The 22694-nt window shown below is 37.3% G+C and overlaps 1 protein-coding gene across 12 annotated transcripts in view; it reads right to left on the reverse strand.

Annotated features, from left to right (window-relative positions):
• The window catches only part of foxp1b (forkhead box P1b), a 422867-nt gene that overhangs the window by 93336 nt on the left and 306837 nt on the right, over positions 1–22694 (reverse strand). For all 12 annotated transcript variants that reach the window (XM_043708338.1, XM_043708343.1, XM_043708337.1 and 9 more), the window contains 2 exons: positions 7711–7867; positions 5564–5759 (listed from right to left, as the gene is read on the reverse strand). In XM_043708338.1, coding sequence (XP_043564273.1) covers positions 5564–5759; positions 7711–7867 — 353 coding nt within the window. The remainder of the gene's footprint in view (positions 1–5563; positions 5760–7710; positions 7868–22694) is intronic.

Consider the following 22694-nt stretch of genomic DNA (forward strand, 5'->3'; position numbering starts at 1 on the left):
CTCAAGAACATATTTCATGTTTTCAGCTAGGTCAAATGCACACAGACTGCCAGACTTTAACAACAACAAATTTATTTTGATTTGCTAACTGAAACTGCATGAATTCGCCAAAATAAAATTTACTCTAGATAAAGCTGTATGAGTATTTAATTGAAGGTGTTGTAACAGCTTTGCTACAAAATGTATAATTACTTTTAGATATATTGCATAACAAGTCATAACTGCAGTGCAATCAAAAACTGCTGAAGCATTCACAAAAGTATTCAACCATACTTTTCCAAGAGAATCATTTCTAAAATGACAATTAGATATTAAGAATGAATATTGTGATTTAGTAAATAGAGCTGCAAGAAGACAAACATTAAATTCACAACAATATTTTGCACGTTACATAAAATTGGTAGAAATAGGAATATCATTTTTAAATATTTTAAGAAAATTATCCTTAATCAATGAGTTAAAGCCTTAATGGGAGAATACTTATGCGAAGGATGGGGAGCGTCAGACTAATTGGATAACTATTTTGAAGAGGTGGCACTGGATTGTCTAAGCAGCCTTATTCTGTGCATCAATCAATGAATTTTACAATATTCTTTCGATTTGGAACATTTTTTAACGATAGTGAGAAGGATGGGTTCATTCAAAACTCTGCTATCCAGATTTTAACTCACACCTATTTTCCAATCATCTATTACCTGTGTGCTCACTGACCTAGACTGGCTCCCAGTCAAGTTTCATTTTAATTTCAAAATTCTAATTCTCCACAGCCACACCTATTCCTACTTCTGGCCTCTCCTGCATCCCCACACCCTTCCACAATAGTTGCACTCAGCCCCTTAAGTGTCCACAATTTCAACTGTCCTGTTATTGGTTGCCATACCTTCAGCTCCCTAATCTCAATGCTCTGGAATTTCCTCAATGCTCTCGAATTTCCTCCCTTCAGCTCTCTGCCTACCTACCTGACATTCCTCTGTTAAAGATATTCTTCACACCAATTACTTTGATCAAGGCTTTGGGTTATTTGTTCTGACATCAAATTAAATGGCTCAGTATCACAATTTATTAATTCTTTTCCAGTGGAGCACCTTGGAATATTTTATTGTGTTAATGGTGCTATATAAATATAAATTATTGTTGTTGATTCACACTAAACATACCACTGTTAAGTGTATCCAAACTTTAAAAAAAAAGCATTAATGAAATCGAATTAGGACAAATTTAACTAGACTATGCACAACAGGAATATAGAATTAACTGTAGAAATGTCAGAAAAGCTACGCAGAATTAATCTGTGTGGACCGCAATGTGTACACACTAAATTTTAATCAGCTTATACTATCAGCTATTCAAGACATGCATTGCAAAATGGTCATATCTGACCTCTTGAGGTAAAACATGTAGAAGATCAATTTCAATAGAAGATTATTTTATCTCTTCTGTCATAGTATATTTTCAAATGCTCCTATCTGCAATATTCAATGTGTACTATTTTCCTATTCACTATTCTTATTTCAACAGCTGTTGTGATCAAATAACAGCTTTGTTCAGTCAACAGTAATACAGTAAAATCACCCACCAGTGCCCAGTGCCATCCCAGTATGCTTGATAGAACTGATATAAATAACTTTACAATGTTTTTCCTTCTTTATAAGCAAAATAATACCTATAATAAAAAATGTAGTTTTCGGTGAAAAACACACTGTGCAATTCAATAACATTTGTTTCTGCTCTCCTGTTATCTTTTACATATCAACCAACCACTTTCATTACTTATTTTTAAAGGTTTTGAATTGAATAATTACATTTACCACAGAAATATTAAAATTTTAATATTACAAGTAAATAAATATCTTTGTAACAAAATATGGATACCAGTTTTTACCAGCAATGTCCATCAAAATGTTTTCCTACTATACTCTGAAGGGTTTTACATTGAATGATTCAATTATAATTTTCCTTGTGTGAGACAAACTAAAAAGAAGAGTAGGATGGTTAGGCCAAATCAGATTATTTGACTCGTAACAGATTTCAAGAGCCCTAAACACGTAAGTAACTGGATGGAACAAGGGACAAAAATATTTTCTTACTCAGTCCACAATTGAATAAAAATGATTTTTTTTTAGATAGATACATCTGCTAAGAATATATCAAAGATGCTCTTCAGGTTTGTCCTTTTTATTATAATCCCTGCAGATACTGATGACATTTTAAAAAAAACAAGTATGAACCTCCAGTAATAACTGAAAGGATAACATAGCAAAATTTTGTATTTTAAAACTTTTACTGTAACAGACAGGTTCAAAGCACTATTGTCTAAATACCATGTTTGTAGGCAACTTATACTTGCATCCACATTTCCATTTTTCTTTCAACACAATGAGAAAACATTTCACAAATATACTTTTACAGGGTCCTATAAGCACACATTCATCTTTTCTGGAGCCAGTTTAAGACAATTCTTAGCTTCCAAAGGGGACTATTCTCTTCCTTTCTCCATCTTGCAATCTCAGAAATGTCATTCACAGTTACATGTTTATCCACTGAGCACCTTCCTCCAACAATTGGCCCTTCCAATTGAGTGCAAGCTCCCATGTGAATTCCTAAACATTGAACCATTTGGAATTTTAGACTCTAGCTACTATCTCTCTCCTGAAACCTGTCTTACTTATCTGAGAGTTTCCAGGGGATATCTTAGAAAACCTTCCACTGTCAATATTACTTTCCATGGCAGTGTGAATTACAAAGGCCTTGTCTCAAGGTGGAAATGCTGATTAACAATCCTTTAAATTCCAATTCCATTATCAACAGCTTCGGGGACACCTACTATCAGTGTAGCCACTGTAAACTCAAATGACGTTGGCATTGTCTCCAACTGTGAATACCTTATACCTTCTTTCCAGCAATACAAACTGGGCTTTCCTTGAATATTTACTAGCCCTGTCATCTAGACTTGTTGTCAGGTAGATTTTGGAAAAGGTCACACAACTCCTCCACTTTACCCTAAATTAAAGACAATCCCCAATACATAACCGTCTTGCAAACTTCATCACAGTTACATTTTTCAAGGCAACAAAAACAACCTTCCTGCTGATAAGGTGTTTGCCCCTGGACATGTCTTCATTTATAAGAGAACAGAGCACTATTCAGCCAAACATGCAAAGTTCCAGGTCTCATGTGAAATCTGTCAGGCACTGGAATGCTTGACAAAAACACAACTCATGTCTTAAATACAACTGTGGGCAGCTTTCCTGTTGCTCTCTAGCACTACTCATGAACGTAGCTGTAATTCAACACTTTGAGCAAATAGATAGCATACACCTACCATGTACAAAGTAAAAAGAGAAAAAAACATCAGCTAACTACACATTATAAAAAAAAACAAAAATTGATAGGAGGATAAATATCATTTGTTTTCCCGAGAGAAGGCTAGGATCCAACTAGGAACAATCTATACTTCCGTTCAGTAATGATCAAATTGAGCTAAAAGATGAAGAATTTAAAGTCAATAAAATCTCAGGAACATTCATTTTGCCAGGAGCTTAAATAAGATAAGGATAAACAAATTGTTATTTTGCTTCTAAAAAAAAACTCATTCAAACCTTGACATTGTAAATTGTTTTTGTGCTTCAGTTATGCAAAATTATCTAATGCCCCAAAATTGTGATTATTTTGCTGAAAGAAAGTAGACTAGCTCTGTTGTAGTGAACCAGGATTTATCAAGTTATGAGATTTGCCAGAATTCATATATTCAAAAATGCATACTTGATTCCAGAAGAAGAGGCTATTTGTAGAAGATACAGTTCTCCATAAATTGGTGCATATTTGTAAGCAGCATGGTCCTGAAGCCAAATGAAGCATTAGAAATTATGTTATTTACCTCAAGATTTTCTCAAAACAAAGATAACAAGGATAAGTTTGCAGAAAAAAAAGATGTGTACCAACACACTGCAAACCACACAGGCTTTAAATGCCCACAACTTTGTGTGAAACATCAGCTTGGTGCAAAAGCTGAGAGACAAAGAGAGCAGCGGCACTTGACCACAGTGCAATAACAGAATGTGGTGGTCGTTAACACAGGATTTCTGAGGGTCACCACACCTCAGGTGACAGGCAAGGTTGAGAAAGTAAAACCTTTACAATAATCTCACACAGTATGGGAACTGAATTCCCACTGTTGGCATCAATCTGCATCGCAAGCTAGCTGTTCAGCCAACTAAGCTGACTCCCAACTGAGCATTTACAGAAGTAGTGGCTAGCAAGGGCTAATAAGCAGTAAATCTTTAGCAGTCTAATGCATAATAGAAAGAAACATTGCAGAAAAAATTGACCTTGGTCAAAAGAGCACAGCAAGAGACAAGCACCCAGTCAGTCACAAACTGGAAAAACTGAGGTGGGCAGATTAAAACAATATCTGTATTAAGAATCATTCTTTTGTACTTAATTATTACTATTAATAATCAATTCCATGAAACTTATGAAAAAATGTTTGTAACTATCTTGTAGGTAATCAAGACTGAAGGACATTTTGAGAATTAAATTTATAATTGCAATCGGTTTGAGTCTTTCAAAAAATAAATTGCCAGTTGGATCTGACAGTTCTGAAAGCCATCTGACTAGGATATGGTAATGTAAGTGTTACATATCGCAGTAGCTCTGCACTGTTCAATTTTATTTCCAAATAATTGCATTGCAAATGGCACAGGATTTGGTCATTTATGCCATGTATCTCAACCCCTCCAAAATTACTCTAAATGCCTCCAAAGGGTAGAGCTCTGCTTTCTTTCTTGCTTAACCAGCAGAGATCTGAGCAGTGAGTGACTTCAATAATCACTTATCACTATCTGATTTTCACCTATGCCTCTACGTCCTTCGTTCAAGCCACCATCACCAAAATTGGATGGCCCGGTCATCCAATCAATTGCTGTTGTGGGATCTTACTGTGAACAAATCATCCACCGTATTTGTCTATCAGACAATTGTCACTGCATTTTAATGCATTGCAAAGTACCTGTAGATATCATGGAGTGGCGATATAATGCTAAACAATTACACTTGCATTTATTTATTCATATAATAAAAGGCTCTCTCAACTTTATGCATGGGGACCTATGGAGTGAGAGGTGAAGAGAAGGTGAAAGGTATTGAAATATAATTTAACACGATTCTAAATATTTCTAATGAAAGGTAAATTATTAAGCATCACAATATAATTCAGATCATCTTTCAAAACATGAGATTAGTGGAAGTCAATTTGTGAATGGTCATGCTATTGCTGTAAGAAAACAGGGCAGCAACAAACTGCATTCCTTGTCCTAGAACATTACTTTGTGCAGAATCCCATTAACACTGCGTGGCTACTTACCCAGACAATCCTTCTGAGATCTCATTTTTTTCATATAAAAAAGAAATACTAGCAGAATAATCAAGCATCATTACACATAATAGAATATGATGAATGAATGGACATACCACCAGTTAGACAAGTCGTGAGTTATAAACGGACTTATAATATAAAACAGATAAATTAGTGCCAAACATTAAACAATGTCTTATCAATACCTACCATTCCCTTTTTGGAGTGTGACCCGTAGACTGTCCGTTCATCAGGGTTACTGGTAGTGAGGTCTTAGGTGGTGCAGCGGGAGAGCAAAGTGAACTAGTAGAAAGGTCGAGACTGCCATTTTTGGTTACACTTTCTTCCACTGTATGAGCGCCAGTGACTTCTTTCCATAGCTGCTGTAGTTCTGTTGGAGTCATGCCTGTATCAAACAATAATAGCCTCATATTGTATAATTAGATTCATGAATAGTAGACTTATCCTTCTTCACACACTAATTACCAAACCAAAGTGTATGTAAACAAGATCTGATTTTAATTAGACAATTTCTAACTATAAGCTGCAATACTTCTAACAAGTTACACTGTAACCCACAGTATGTTAATTTAATGTTGGTAATTAAAAGTAAATTCTTCACATGTATGTAATAATTGATCTGTTCAAATTGCAACACAACCAGACTGCTCAGCATAACTACTCTCTTTTTGAAATCAAACCACCTATTATCATAGATATTTTGCAATACATTGATGGCAAATGCATTCCTCTTTAAATATGAAAAGTATAATTGAAAATAATGTGCTGTAAATGTAACCAATTCATGTGCACCATTTTCAAAGGCCTTTTATAATTTTACTACAAAATTAGAATATTATGTCAGTAATTATTTTTTAATCACCTGTCTTTATCATTAAAATTTGATTTCATTCAAAAACCAATGTGCAAATTTGAAAGCGGAAAGCAAAAAAAACCTGTGGTTCTAACTATATTTTAATTACAAATCACAATTAAATATTCAAGCACTTCAGATCAGGAAGAATACCAGGTCAGAATCTAATTTATTACTTTCATTTTGGGTGCAAGGATTGGATAATAATCTCAAAGTGATCAGCCAAAATATCTTTACTTTACTAAACTACTGCTAAAGATTTTAATTACGGTAGCACTGGAGAGTGTAGGTCTAATAAGGCAATAGACTCCTGAGAGTCTAAGTGGTAAAGAAGTGTGAAATGAGACTGATAGGATTTTTACATGTTCTGGGCAGATATTTTGCATATCAAAGAATAGTAAATTACAACAGGACAGTAGAACAACCTTCTAAGCATTAGCCAAGTAATAACAACCCAGCAAATCAACTAGGAAGGTCACACTACAGATTGCCCTATTTCTTTGCACAGTCCTTTAAGTTTCCATCATTAGATTTGTTTTAACAAATATGCTGAATATTATGCTTTTCTAGTAATAATTACTGCCACAACTGACCACAAAACCACTATTTATCTGGTGAGAACAGAAGCTAAAACTCATGCTTGACGATAACATACTACTGTACAGTCCGAGAAAGTAGATTGCCACATTTATCTTTCATTGGATTACCCTGAAAAGGATTCACTATGATGGATTTTATTCTATATTTATTTAATTTAGTTATAAACACATTCACTAGTGTTCCTCATTATAAACAAAAGGGCACTACTTTGAAAAATGTATGTTGTTGGAAAATGTGATTGATTACTGTTCATAGAACTCAATTTCTCAATTCCAGGTAGTACTGGCTGAAAGACAAACATAGTTGCTCAACCTTTTTCGTCCTTGTACCTCTATACTCAGGTGACCATGTTCAAGCAAGCATAAAGTTGATTTAAGGTCCATAACGACATCAGTTTTGGGCTATTATCGCAGTGATAAAAAATTGCTTTGTATTTCTGCCTGTCCAAACTCTCAGTTGCTTTCCAAAGAATCCCAGTTCCACAGGGAGAAATGTCACTGCTATTAGTTTACTGCACCAGCAAAACTGTAACTCTGAAGTCACTCAGTAGGTTCTTTGGTCAATAGCTTGCAGATAGACACCCTTAGGCTTTAAACATGCTTCTTAAACACCAAAGGAGCAAGCTAGTTGTAACATACAACTATTCAAATCAATCAATGACATGGCTGTTGAATTACCTAAGGGTGTCCCTGATGTGTTGCTGCACAGATTACACTTCATGCATCGTCTCATTCACAGCTTTCATATTATACGCTGGTGTGTCCTGTCACTGCTCAATTGCACTCTCCTGAACAACTTAACTGCTGTGGCTCAGCAGTTCCCATTTGCACAGCCAAACTTAGAGGCCGGTTTAAAAGAGCCTTTCTCCAGGTTTGACACTTACCTTGTGCCAGCGTTTGCAGAGAGAGACCTGGCTGTCCAGACTGCACAGTGAGCAAGCCACAACGCTGCATAGTCATGATGTGTTGCTGTTGAAGCTGCTGCACCTGTAGAAGCTGCTGCTGAAGGGCTAAGTGGTGGGCAGCTAGTGGCTGTTGTTGCTAAAATAAAAAGAAAAATTAAAGATTCTGAATTAAAGAAACTAGATACGTCACAGCAGTTTTCACGACTCATTTTTTAAGTACTACTGCTCTTGATCGAAATCAAAATAATTCTGTCCTAGAAATGGATGGCCTTTCATATCACTTTGATCTAACTATAGTTCCTTGATTCTGTATGTGCTCACTTAGATAGTATGCTAATATCTGCTAATAGAAGGTGTTCTATTTAAAAAAGCTGTTGAGCTGAAAATAAAAATGGCCACCCAAAAACATCAATTATATCCACACTAACAACAGCCTTCAATATCACTGGGAGCTGAATTCGCCCATTTTTTGTCTGAGCTTTCTTGAGTATGATTCATGGCACCCAATATGTCATGAACCACAGCAACATTTCTCAAACAATCTTCCACTCTTCAACTCATAAATTTACACAGCTGGCCTCTTCAGTATCTATCTCATATGATCTGTAGTAGGAGAGGCAAAATGCTCACTACTGTCAGGACTCTGTGACAGTTAACCATTGGCACCATATTCAAACCCCAACTCTGAATCAATTCAGAAGCCAGAAAGTACCCTTTACACTTTGATGTTTCAGTTTTATCCCTGAGGAACTGGCCCAAAAAGGCAAGCTAGCTCCTAGGTTTGCCAGTGAGGAATGCATTGCTGTATCATGCTGATTGGCAAAAGGAGGCCACATCATCATACTCAGCCAGCTTGACGAAATAGCACTTCAGGTCAGTGTAGTTGGTGAAACACAAGGCAAAGCAATGCAGGAAGAATGACCACCTATGCTGCACAAGGGAAAGTGTTACTCTGTTAGCTATAAACACAGGACCACCATTCACTGTAACTCTGACACTGCACACATAATTCACCACTGATCATAATCTACGACTCTCACTGTGGCATGCATCATGTCCACTCAAGAGCTCCTCATCCCACTAACCCTTCCTGCCCTCTGCACTTCCAACTCACTAACTGAGGACACTACCATTTCTCTTGCTCGCACATCACCACTAACTTCTCTTCTATCCACTATCATCAGACTCAGACCCTCCTGTTGTCTCACTGCAGGAAAGACTAGCCTAGTCCCAGAGCTGATGTTCCCATAGCACCCTCAAAGACACACCCGCGATCCTGGACAGGTTGTACCTGACTGCAAACTGACTGTGGCTAACCTATTGGACTGGATTTGACAAATCCCTTGGCTGACTGTGTAGATCTCCCTTACCAACTGAAATCTGCCTTGACCCCATTATGAAATGTTTCCCATTAACCTTCACACTTGGCCATTTGGTTGAATCCTATGTTGGCCATGTAAGCTGCTGGCACATGCTGCAAGTGTGACATTGAAATAATACAGTGTTGCAAACCAATATGCCCATCTGCCTGACTGTTCAGTGCACCAAACATTAACAAGCTGCTGCCTCTCCCTATATAATAAGAAGCAATGGAAGCCACAGAGTTGGCAGCCTCTAGGTAAGTGCAAAATGAATGGGCACTAAGAAATAAAACTGAGAACCCCAAGGGTGGATGGGTGTTTGTCCTTGCTTGCAAAGCAACCTGGATGAACTATGCATGTCATAAATGTCATGAGACTCCAAGGGAAATCCTTAAAGGATGAAATAGTGAGAGAATTGGTCTGAAAACAGCCATAATGATGTGGTTGAGGCTGGTGGTTTGCCATTGCCAATTTGCTTGGAAGAAGGATGAAAGGAAACAGTGTTATTGGAGCATGCACGAGCTGTAGTGATTAACAGAGTTGGGATGAAAACTTGGGAGGTGCAAGTGGCAAGTTACAGCTGTCAGGTTCCTGCTCTGAATTTCACGTTGGGAATTGGCAGCAGCTAGTTTTTCAGGGAAGAAGAGCAGAATTGGGAGAGGCACAGAAATGAGGGGAGTTTAATCAGATGCACATGCATGGAAATAAGATAGTTGTCACTCATTTGCAAGATTTAGAACTCGCCATGTTCATCCCAAGGAGAAAATCAGAACATTTTTTCTTGACACAAGAAACTAGTTTTTCCATTTTCGCAAATGTTTCCAATATCTTGCTATTGCCCATGCCACTAAAAGGAGAAGATTGCCTTAAACAAATTATCTTCTTTCAAATTTTCAGCATATTTATGATGTACATATATGACCATCACTAACATTTCATCTACATGAATGAGGGGTCTGCGAGCCAAAATTCCTGTGACAATGGTCCTTTAAATAAATAGAAAAGTCAAAGACTTGAATAAGAAAAAGTTAATTTAATGTTGTTAATCAGCCATGACAAAACATGAAATAACTTACTAAATCATTTATAGAAACAGCCTCTGGATTTTAATTACAGACATTTATAATTTAGCAAACAGCATCTGACTTGAATATTGGTATCCCAATATGTCATTCAGTTTCTCAAAGCTCTTATATTGATTCTGCGGATAGTAATATACTCATATTTATTAATTTTACTTTTCAGAGTCTATTTTTCCACTCCCCCCGCCACCTCCATTAATTGATTTAACTATGCAACTGATTAAAAAAAAAATCAATATGTACACTGTTTAACTAATCTATACCAGATTTGCGTTAGTGAAAGACACATGCAACAGGTTTAACAGGTAATTACAGTGATATATAAATATACTTGAAAACTGTGAATAATGTAGAATTTATATTTTCTTGAATCATTTTTCACATCCACTCATTTTTATAATAATGCAATATGAATTTATGCTGAAATGTTATGTGGCATGGTGAAAATTATACAGAAGTCCTGGTTGAAGCAAATGGTAAGTGTAATAAGCCAGTTGAATGAAGGCTAAATATGTCAATTTAGTGCAAAATATTGTTGAAGCCAAAATGAAAAGTAGAACAAACATCCTCATAACCTGTGTTTTGCAAACTTCTCTTCCTACCGTATTTGCATTTAACACTCCTTGTCACTGCTTTCGTCAGTCAAAGGATAAGCTATTCCATAAAGGTAAGTATTAACGCTGGATTCATTCTGTCACATTTATAATTTTCCTATCAGATTTCATTATTTTATTTATACATAAATTATTGTTTCAGCAAGATGTCAATGCATTAAGAATAGCAATGTGAACCAGATGCAAAAATGATATAAAATTTTGCATACGTCCAAGTGAGGATGTGAGACTCAACTATTAACTCATGACTGATGCCAATAAGGTTATCTTCATGAAGAGTAATCCATATACACAAAAGACTATTGGATAAAATATTGATTCAAAGGCCTTGGAATCATTTACAAAATGGCGTCAAGTTGTAATGTAGAGATTGTAGCATAATTTGGGATTTATCTTTATGTATTTTTGCACATCAAAGTATTTTAAATAGCTCAAAATGCTGGTGGGCTAATATTGTATCTTAATAGAGTTTTTTAAAAAAACTTAACCAATTTAACCTATAAAAAAAACAATTTCTAGATCGTCTAAATCGTCATCAAAATCAATCATTTTCATTCTCTACATTATTTAATTTTCTAACTCAGCACTCTAATTGAAAGCTATTATGCAGTTTTGTGCTCATATAAATAGTTAAGGAGCAAACATTCATTAAAGAACAAAGGAAGATGCCCTGTCATCTGACTAGTTGGTCTGTCTAGAAATGAAGACTGATACTTGGCTGAGGAGACATTAATAAGGAGACTACCTGACGTAAATAATTTCACTGTTTTAAATCATTGTTTCCTTGAATCACAGCAGGATTACCCATGTAGTGAAAAGAAACTCTCTCCATTTGAAGGTCGCAATCAGTGAAGATAAGCTTGCTCAGCCATTCCAAGTCATGAGAGGTAAATATATTAAAGCTTGAAAGGGACATGTCCATCCATTAAATTGGAACAATAAAAAAATAGAGCCAAGCATATAATCACTGGTCCATTGCTCATAGTTTGCTACCATCGCTGTGAAAAACTATTTATATTTAGGTAAAAGCAACATATATTTCAGATTGGTAGAAAGGTTGTGGAGGAGTGCAGGCAGTGAAAGAGTTGAGTGATGGTCCGGTCTACTTTGAAACACTCCCGAAATGGAAATGAAATTTAGGAGAGACGTAAAGCTAGCTGCAGATGCGCTACAATCTATTTCACAATATCACCCAAAGTATAAGTCTACCCATCTTACATCACAACATTAAAGACTTGTTTAGTCAACACCGATACTAATGTTAAAATAGGAAATACAAAATTAAAAAAAACTAATGGCTTAAAAGGCTAATATTTAGATTGGTAAGAGAAAAATCCCCTGGATTAGCTTTAATCACCCAGTGGGTTGGGAAAATAATTTCCAGAGTATGTTTTCCATTATTGGCCCATAGTCTTTCTTTTGTTTGTCTCTCCCTGTTCACTATAAGGATAAGGTGGGATGGGAGCGCATGAAAGAAGGAAGAAACAAGTCATTAGTCCTGCAGTTCCAGCCAGATACATTGTGGGGTAAGCTTGATAGACAAGTTGATCTTTTGCTGTCTGTCAATTTTGTATCTTCTGAACTATCTTTAGTCATAATTGTAGCAGTGGTCCAAGTCATTTTAATTTTAGTTGAAAGAAGTTCAAACATGACCAAAACCACTTTCAGGTGATCCTGTAATGAAGCTTGAAATGTTTAAATGACTGTTAAAAAGACCTTTACTGAACTAAACTAAGCAAATGAGTTAGAATCATTCAAATTCAAAGATAGTGAACTAGCATAATAACTTGCATAATAATGGGGATAAATATTCTACTTACTCTTATCAATTAACCAAGTGAATAGAGGATTATGGTTACAACAGTCTTACTCACGTAACAGCAGATAAAGTACTGGGATTCTGTTGGATTTAACAGTCACACCTCTCTGCCAACCCCTGATTTTGAGAACATTTGGGCATCAAATATCTTTTCACCCTTCAAACATTGAGTAGATACATATTTCTGAGGAAAAAAATGCTAGCAACCCACCTAAGTTCAAAAACAAGGCCAGAATATATGTCCTTCACTTTGTAGCAATGAGGATTATTAACATTCACTCGCCTAGAAAACCAGCGGAATAAAATGAATTGGAAATATACATACAAACAGATCTCTTTACAAACAGATTGACAGCTTTGGGATCCAGGGACCTGGAACTAAAGCATTTTTATTAATGTCAGTCATTCACATGTAGGTGATCTGGTAGTCTCTGTGTATTTGAAAGCTTATTCTCCTGTGTATATAGATGCCATATCCATGTAGTGTTGCTGCATTATGGAAGGATTTTGCACCCTTTTAGTTACTGATTGATTCCACATCTGTTCTGCCATTTACTCACACCTGCATTACTGCCAGCTGCTTGAGAAAATATGGAGTATTAGTCAATTAAAATTATATATTAATTATCAGTTTGTCGGTATTGGAGGCACAGGGCTGAAAATACACCCGATTGTTCCTGCTTTTTGGCGGACAACTTGACACCTGAAGCGCACCAACAGTTGGAGAAGAAGGGTTTTACAGGAATGATAAACAGGAAACAGAGGACACACAAGTAGCACCAGTGCAATGCAAGCACTGGTACAATATAAGAGTGGTAGATAATTAAACTGGAATTGGTGCAGTTAACCTCAACTTTCTTTTTGCCAAGGAGTAATGACTGCAATAGTCAGCTGTTTTTCCAAGCATATTCTTCAGCTGTTTCTGGCTTGTAATTCTATGCTTTTCTCCTTTTAGTGAACTAAAGCAATTACACTAATTTTTCAACCCAAGCCTCATTAAATCCACAGATGTAAGGCAAAACTATTCACTGAACATTCAGAAGAATTCCATGGTATTTGTGCTGGTTTAAATGTTTACTTTGGTATACTAATTTCAAATGGGAGGAAGAAAAGCTCCATATGTAGAGCAGCAAGGGAGACTGGATTTGGAATATTTATGTTGCATTTTCTCTGCAGTTTTTATTTTCTTAGGTTATTAATCAGGTTTTGCAAAACAATGAGTCTGATTATTACTTTTGTTCATTCATCAAAAGAAATTTTGGATTCAATATACTTAGAACAAGGACTTTACAGTCAGAAAAAAGATGGCTTCTAAGATTTAGCAAAATTGTCCCTTTAATTCTTTATTTTCAACACAAAAAGACTGCAAAATTTTATTTGATATTTTAATAGGATTTAGAAGTTTCCCTACATGACAACAGCCCATTATATGAGACATTTAAAGGTGCTTATATAAGATAGAAGTATTATTGTTATTTAATTAATTTTATTGGATTCTGCATGGCAGGCGAGTGTGTTATGTGCTTTGCTGCTGAGACTGCCCCTTGTGTGTTGTGGACTTTACTAGTGGTTCTGCTTGAGTACTGGCTTTAAATGTTTCTCTAGTTGAAGGATCCACTGGTGGATATCTTTATTTGTAATTAGCCCAGATGTTTCAGTAAAGATTTCAAGGACGCACAACAATGATTGTCTACACTGAAATCTGCCACTGGCAATGTCAGTAGCACCTGCAGTGTTGATCTCTGTTACACAAGAGCAGCACATTTCCTGTGATGTTGCTCTAACACTGTGGTCACTTTGAAGTCCACTTTTCAGGATTTACCCTGCTTGGGGAAAATTTAGATACAAGTATGAGAGTAAGATTTAAAATAATTCATGGCGCCAGGGTTCTATGCTTTATCAGAAGGCATCTCCTCATTAGAGTCATTGACCAAAGTATAGACTAGGGCTATTATGGTTTGCAGTGCCAAGAGGCCCAGGTTCTAGATCCACCTGTTCCAGAGGTGTGTAATAATATTTCTGAATGGGTTGATTGGAAAATAGCTTTATCAAACTTGAAATGCCCTCAAAGCATCTCCCTGAATCAGTTTCACAAAGTTTGTTTTGTTTGCGCTGTAAGCTTGCCTCCAATGGTGCTTTTTCCTGCTGCAGCAATATTGATGTTAAATAAGAACGTGGACGTGGATATGGTGGCATTGAAGAATCCAAAAGACATTTATTACAACCACCTATTATGTCCAAAATATTACATTCCTCATGCACAGACGTGTCTAGGCTAATAGTAAGCAGTTAATTTGCAACAGAGGACTATGTTTCCAGTAGAGTACCATGCTCACATGATCCACAGTAAAATGGAGCATAAGTATCAGCTCACAGGCTGATAGAGTGATATTAGCAGTAGCATATCTCCTCAAAGCACACTGATATTCTGGCCTGTGACATGACACAACAGTGTGTTCTAAAGAGAACTGCTGATTGGACACTGCTGGACAAGGTACTGTTGTTATTATACCAAGTATTCTATACAAGGTTCAACAGCAATTCTTACTTCTCACACATACCTCTTAGAGAAACATAGCATGACTGAAATGCGACTCTACCCAAGCCAGATTTTCTTCTACTATCCTGCTTGATATTGGACCAGTGGCAGTGACATTTCCTACTCTGTACATAAATTGATGATATTAACTGTGAAAGTTTTACAACAGCCTAAAATAATGTAACTGCACATGGTTATATTCCTCAATACTGAATAGAAAGTGACCCCAAACCCTCAAAATGGGCAAGGGTTGCTTAGTTCGCAGACTGATGAGACAGAATTTTGAAACCATCACAATAACTCACATTCTGGCAGTCATTCTCTGATGCAGAGAAAATGATAAGCTTGAGTCCTTCAACAGAAGCAATTGATATTCTAACAGTGTTGGCCATGGGCAAATCAAACGGCACCGAGGTGGTAGAAGGGGAACTGGCAATAACTGTTGTTTCAGCAATGACAGGGGGAGCAGGTCTCAGTGGATTTACGCTATCGGTTGCTGCATACCTCAATGAGGCACTGTGCTTTTGACCAAGGGGTGCACTAAATTAGATTCCCTACAGTACCGAAACAGGCCCTTCGGCCCAACATGTCCACATTGACCCTCCAAAGAACAACCCACCCAGACCCATTCCCCTACCCGATATTTACTCCTGACTAATGCACCCACCACTATGGCTAATTTAGCATGGCCATGCCAACTAGGTCAACTCAAGCAAACTATAGAGGTTTGCACATTGTTAACACCAATGTTGTGGGACAATACCTTTAATTGGACATTAACTTCAAAGGGGCCTCAATTGACAATGAGCTGGGAAGAATGCCCATAGCTCTTGCCACCATGGGCTTAACTGGGTCTGAAATCTGAAATTTAATATGCAAATGAAATGGTCTTTTCTGCAGATCATGAAAGCCAGATAGCTGCAAAAATTCCTTCAGCGCCATTTGCATTTGAACCAGAGAAAATACTGTGATGCATTTAGAAACACATAAACAGAAAGACAGTAATCAAGAGAATGGTGAAATAATGTAAGAACTGATTTTATTTTTGTGGAGGGAGAAGACATGGTTGAGGTATTTATCGAAGTGCAGGATGCTGCCAATTTAACAGCAACTTGGAGGAAGTAAAGATGTTGGATAAAATACAAATAAACACAATGCGGTTGAAATTCAGAGGTCAGTGGTATAAAGTGAATGACATCTGCTTGGACACCAGTTATATACAGCATTTGTTATTCAGTTCCACTGGAGTAAATGGAATATAGTGTTAGGCATTGCATACAACAGCCAGCAATCTAACATTGCCCATTTTGTACAACTGGCCATGATAAATTTCTACCACAATATTTTTGAAAGGTTGGTAAACCTCACAGTAGATGGGATGCATCCTAATTTACAGTGGGAAATAACTGGAAATGTTGGAGCCTCTGGTCACAATTTCCTAAACCACTTAGGGAATTGAGAGAGTGGATAATTTCAGGTGCTGGGCTGCCAGAGGACTGGGTGATCGCAAGTGTCGCACTCCTGCTTAAAAAAAGTTTGGCAGAACATCAACCTTTCAGTGTAATAGCAGAGTGATGGGCGAAGCTGTCATATGATAATCTGGGAATTCACTGGTATTTGGAGAAGCATTAGTAAGTAACTGTAAGTTATTAAAGCACATCATTTGGGCCTGAGCACTGTTCCCCATCTCCTTATCCTAACTCGGACACACCAGGTCTTGTCATCATATAGTCGAGAGTATGGTACTGGAAAAGCACAGCAGATCAGGCAGCATCCGAAAAGGAGGAGAATCGATGTTTTGGGCAAGAGCCCTTCATCAGGAATCATCTTGTCATCATATAGGCTGCTGCCAGGACCATCCATTGTCAGCTACTAATGGTTCCCATTAACAGCTACTGTTTCTCCCAGGCTGACCTTTACCCATTCCTTGTTTGCCCAACTGCTGTTTTCTCTCTCTCTCTCTCGGCTCCATCTCTGTCTATCGTTTACTCCTTCCCCTCCCAATCTTCAGCATACATACCAACCATTACCTAGCTACAATCAATTCTAAAGAATGGTCATTGAATCACTACAGTGTAGAAGCAGGCCATTCTGTCCATGGAGTCTACATCAAACCTCTGGAAAGCATCCCACTCAAATCCACCCATCTAGCTTATCCCTGTAACCCCCACGGCTAACTAACCTAGCCTACACATTTTGGGACAATATGGGCAATTTAGTGGCCAATTCACCTGAACTGCTCATCTTTAGACTGTGGGAGGAAACTGGAGCACTTGAAGGAAACCCACACAGACAAGGGTTGGATGTGTAAACTCCACACAGACTATTGCCAGAGACCAGGTCCCCGAGGGAACTGCTATGAGGCAGCAGTACTAACCGCTTAGTCACCGTGACGTCACTGGACCTGAAATGTTAACTTTGCTTTCTCTCCACAGCTGCTGCCAGAACTGCTGAGTTCTTCCACTAAAAGAAAAGGAAGTTATGCTGAAACTTTATAAAATGCCGGTTAAGCATTAGCTTTCGCACCAATCAGCTAGGTCTTAAAAGAAAAGAGGTATTTATTTTAACTTTCCAAGATTCCATAAATGTGGAAAAGATTCTGTTCGGTGCAAAAATAATGTGTATAACTCTCTTCTTCACAAATGACAGAAAGCAGAAAACTATAGGCCAGTTAGCTTAACATCGGTCATTGAGGAAATGTTAGAAGCTATTATTTAAGATTGAAGGGCACTTAGAAAGGTCACAGTTCACATGCAGAGTTAACATTTTTTTAAACAGAACATATTGTTTAATCAATTTATTGGAGTGGTCTGGATAAAGGGAAATCAGTGGGTGTACTATATTTAGATTTCCAAAAGATATTTGATAAGGTGCCACATCAAAGGATTTTGCAGCAAATACAAGTTCATGGCATTGGGACCAAGGTACTGGCGTGGTCAGAAGTTTGGCTCACTCATGTGAAACAGAACTAGTGTAAACGAGCCACATTCTTACTGACAAGATGTAAAATGAGTTGTGGGGCTAATGTCATGTTTGTTAAGTTTGCTGATGATTCAAAGATAGGTAGGAAAGTCATTTGTAAAGGTGACCTAAGAAATTCGAATCTGCTATGTGGGTGTGCAAAGATCTTGCAAATTGACTATTACATGGGAGAATTTGAAATCATCCACTTTGGTAGGAAGTAATAAAAATAAACATAATATTAAAATGGTGAGAGATTGCAGAGGTCTGAGATGCGGAGAAACTACAACAATAGTTTAATTCAGAAAACTAACAGAACGTTAGTGTTCATTGTGACAGAAATGGGACACAAAAATATGGAGGTTACGGTCAGTTATAGGGCATTACTGAGACAATATCTGGAATATTGTGTACCACCTTGATCTCCTCACTTAAGGAAGAATGGAAAGCATTGAAAACAGTTCAAAGAGGAGTCACTAATACCTAGAATGTGCAGGTTGTCACATAAGAAAAGATTGGAAGTTTACAAGAGAAGGTGACAGGACTAAAATATTTAAGTTCTTAAAGGTCTTGATAAGGGTGCATGTGGAAAAGATGATTACTTTTGTGGGAGAATATAGCACTAGGGGTCACTGTTTAAAAATAGGGCATCACCCATTTAAGAGAGATGGGAAGAGATTTCTTTTCTCATATATGGTTTCCCTCGAGTAGAGAAGGGAAACTATGCCAGGTGGCAGAAGTAGTCAAAGGGACAAAAGTTAAAATAGAGGTGTCAGGAGGAAACAGCGAGTTATTTCTCTTTGGAATTCATTCCCTGAGCTGGTAATGGAAGCAAATCCAACAGTAGCATTTAAAAGAGAATTGAATGTAATTAAAGGAAACAAAATTATATGAGGACATAACAGGGGGCTGGAATTAATTGGGGATTTCTAATGAAGGGCTAGCACAATGAGCTGAATGACCTCATTCAGTGTTATTTTATCCAAGGTTCTCTTCAATTAAATAAAATAAGCCTAACAGCACTTTTTAAACCAATCTTTAAATAACAGCAGGAATGAAATAAATGGGAGAGACACTAAGTGAGTCAAAAAGTGTGGTGCTGGAAAAGCACAGCCAGTCAGTCAGCATCTGAGGAGCAGGAGAGTCGGCGTTTCGAGCATAGGTTCTTCATCAGTAATAGGAGGGGAGGAAGGTGTGCCAAGAGGGCGCAGAGATAAATGGGAGAGGGGTCAGCCTCCCTCACCCATTTATCTCTCAGCCCCCTTGGGACCCCCCACATTCCCGATGAAGAGCTTATGCTCAGAACACCGACTCTCCTGCTTCTTGGATGCTGCCTGACTGGCTGTGCTTTTCCAGCACCACACGTTTTCACTCTGATTCCCAGCATCTGCTGGTCTCACTTTCTCCTAAGGCACTAAGTGAACAAATTTAGGAAGTTAAATATATAAACTACCAAGAACATTCCAAAGTAAACTTTTATCCAACAAGTGTATGGTTTCTTGTATTTACTGAATTGCCCTTAAGTTTAATTGCTTATGTGAAAGAGACATAAAAAGTACGGAAATTTGCAGCAGCTTAAAATCAATTTCAAATTTCTTACTGAAAATCTTAAAAAAAATAGAATGGGCTTTACCCTAACATCAAGTATTTTTAATTGTTTGGATCAGAAGTACAATTAAATAGCATTGAAGTGCTTCAAGAGTAAATAATCAAACAGACCTGAAAAGTTACTAACACCATAACGAAATTGTCTAGCTATTAAATATGTTAAGGTGTGTGCACTGAATGATATCACGGAATAATTTATCATTCAACATTATAAGAAATTTGTGACAAAAACAGTAAGATAGTACATCAATTTAAAGAGAAACATATTTGCTAAGAACTATTAGCTACGTCAAACTTATCAAAAGTAACACCCACAAACAACCTTCCCCCACATGTAGAGAAATGGTGTACTCAACAGTGGTGCTTGTGGGAACTATTAATAATCAAAAAACCAAATACAGCCACATGCAAATACAACAGTAAACTGATGATCTTTTGGTTGAATATTTGCTGAAGGTTTCATTATTTGACCATATATTACAAACAAAATTCTTGGTATTGAGTCAAAACAAGAAAAAAAAACAACTATATTAGTAAAAACTCACGCTTTCCTACTCTCAATGGTAAGAAATTAAGCTGCTGATTAAAGTATTGCTCTTGAAATTGGTGACCGCTTAGAAGGTGGTAACCTTAAACAAATTTGATTAAAAGGACTGTAATCACATTTATTAATGTTTTTCAAAAGGAACTGAATTGTCTTAATGAAGTATTTCTGATAAAATAATAAACAATGTCAGTTCTGATTTACCTCTCTCTCCCAACAATGTAAAGGCAAGCTTGTGAACTCGAAGACTAAGCAAATATTGAACCTCATTACTATAGTTGGCAATTATTTCCCTTCTCAACTTTATGTTTTGCGGAAACGTTGTATACAGATTTGATGTTATGCATGACCCTGGACTTTATTTTGAATTAGCATGTATTAAATCACATGGCATGGCGGCAAAGTAGATAACACTGCTGCCTCACAACACCAGGGACCCAGATTCGATTCCAGCCTCAGGCCACTATCTCTGTGTGAAGTTTACACATTATCCCCGTGTCTGCGTGGGTTTCCTCCCACAATCCAAAGATGTGCAGGTTAGGTGAATTGGCCGTGCTAAATTGCCCGTTGTGCTCAGGGATGTATAGGTTAGGTGCCCCAGGGGTAAACATAGGGGAATGGGTCTGGGTGGTATACTCTTCGGAGGGTTGGTGTGGACTTGTTGTGCTGAAGGGCTTGTTTCCACACAGTAGGGATTCTACTTCTGAACAGTCTATGAAAGAAAAAGTAATTGGTTATGCAATAGCTTAAACAGGAATGGTGATATAACAAGTTAGTATTAAAGCATAAAACACAGGAGAAGAATGAGCTTATTTGGCCCCTTCAATTGGATCATGACTGATCTGATAATCCTCAAGTCCAGTTACCTGCCTTTTCCCGAGAACTCTCGATTCCCTTCATGATCTGTCCACCTCTGCCTTGAATATACTTAACAACCCAGCTTTTACAGCCCACTGCGGTAAAATAAAATCACCGATTCACAACCCTCAGACAGACAGTTTCTCCTCATCTCTGCCTTAAATGGGTGATTCTGAGATAATACACCCAGATCTTTCCACAAGAGGGAACAGCTTCTTCACACTTGTCAGACCCCCCTATCAATCTTGTATATTTAAATAAGGTCACCTCTCTTTCTTCTAAACTCCAATGAGTACAAGCTCAAACTACTCAAACTCTCTTTGTGAGAATTCCTCTATGCATAGGATCAACCAAATGAACATTCTCTGGACAGCCTCCAATGCGAGTGTATCTTTATTTAGACAAGAGGACCAAAACTGTATACAATATTTCAGCAGTGGTCAAACTTGTGCTTTGTACAGTTTTAGCAAGACCTCCCTAATTTTAGACTCCAGTCTCATTGAAATATAGGCCAACATTTAAGTTCCCTATTATCTGCTGAATTTGGCTGCTCACTTTGTTTTGTGATTCATGCACTAAGACCCTCAAATCCATCTGTGCAGCAGCTTTCTCCCACTTATATAATATTCAGCTCTTCTATTCTTCCTGCCAAAGTATATAAATTCACATTTTCCCACATTATATTCCATGTGCTAAGTCCTTAAACGCCTCACTAAACCTGTCCATTCCCATCTACAGTCTTCTTGTGTCATCCCCACTATTTTGTCATCCGTAAACTTGGGGGTAAAACATTCACTTTCCTCATCCAAGTCATTGTTGTTAATATATGGTGTCCCCAGCACTGATACCTGTGGCTCTACATTCGTTACAGGATGCCATCCTGAAAATGCCCCTTTATCTTCTGTCTTATATTAGTAAATCTTCTATCCATGCTAATCTACTACCATTATTTTATGAAGTACAGGTTGTTCTGCTGTAACGCGATTGATGAACTGGGGACACTGTCTCTAAAGCATGAACTTTTAAAACGTGTGTTGGCTATAATACGATTACATCAATATTTTAAGCACTGTTTCTAAATTCCGAGTTTTCTATAACATGGGATTGCACAAGAACATAACCATCACGTTTTAGAAGAACACCTGTAGTCTTATCTACGAATTCGCAGTATCTATGAATTCTTTCCACAAATTGCTTGAAAAATGAACCAATGTAAAATCAGTAAACTGTCCTTCAGTTTTCAACATGCCACATAAAAATATCGGGAGACAGACTTTAGTTTAAATGGTGACATTCCAACTCAAGATGGAAGGCAAAATATTTAAGTATCCACAGCCTTGGTTAGTGAGAGAATTGGTGTATAATTTGGTCTCTAAATACTGAATTATCAACAGAGTACTTGCATCCGATGAGTACAATAGGGTTCTCCCAATGTCCCAACCTGGTCAGCCTCAAAAGGTGAACAGTGTTCTTTTGTCTGGATCTTTGAAAGTGACTACTGAAAGCTGCCACAAAAAGACAAATGCATTTAAAAACACTTAGCTGAATAATTCTCCCAATTCACAACAAGGACAATG

Source organism: Chiloscyllium plagiosum, chromosome 18 (assembly GCF_004010195.1).
Source record: "Chiloscyllium plagiosum isolate BGI_BamShark_2017 chromosome 18, ASM401019v2, whole genome shotgun sequence".
Classification (NCBI taxonomy): Eukaryota; Metazoa; Chordata; class Chondrichthyes; order Orectolobiformes; family Hemiscylliidae; genus Chiloscyllium; species Chiloscyllium plagiosum.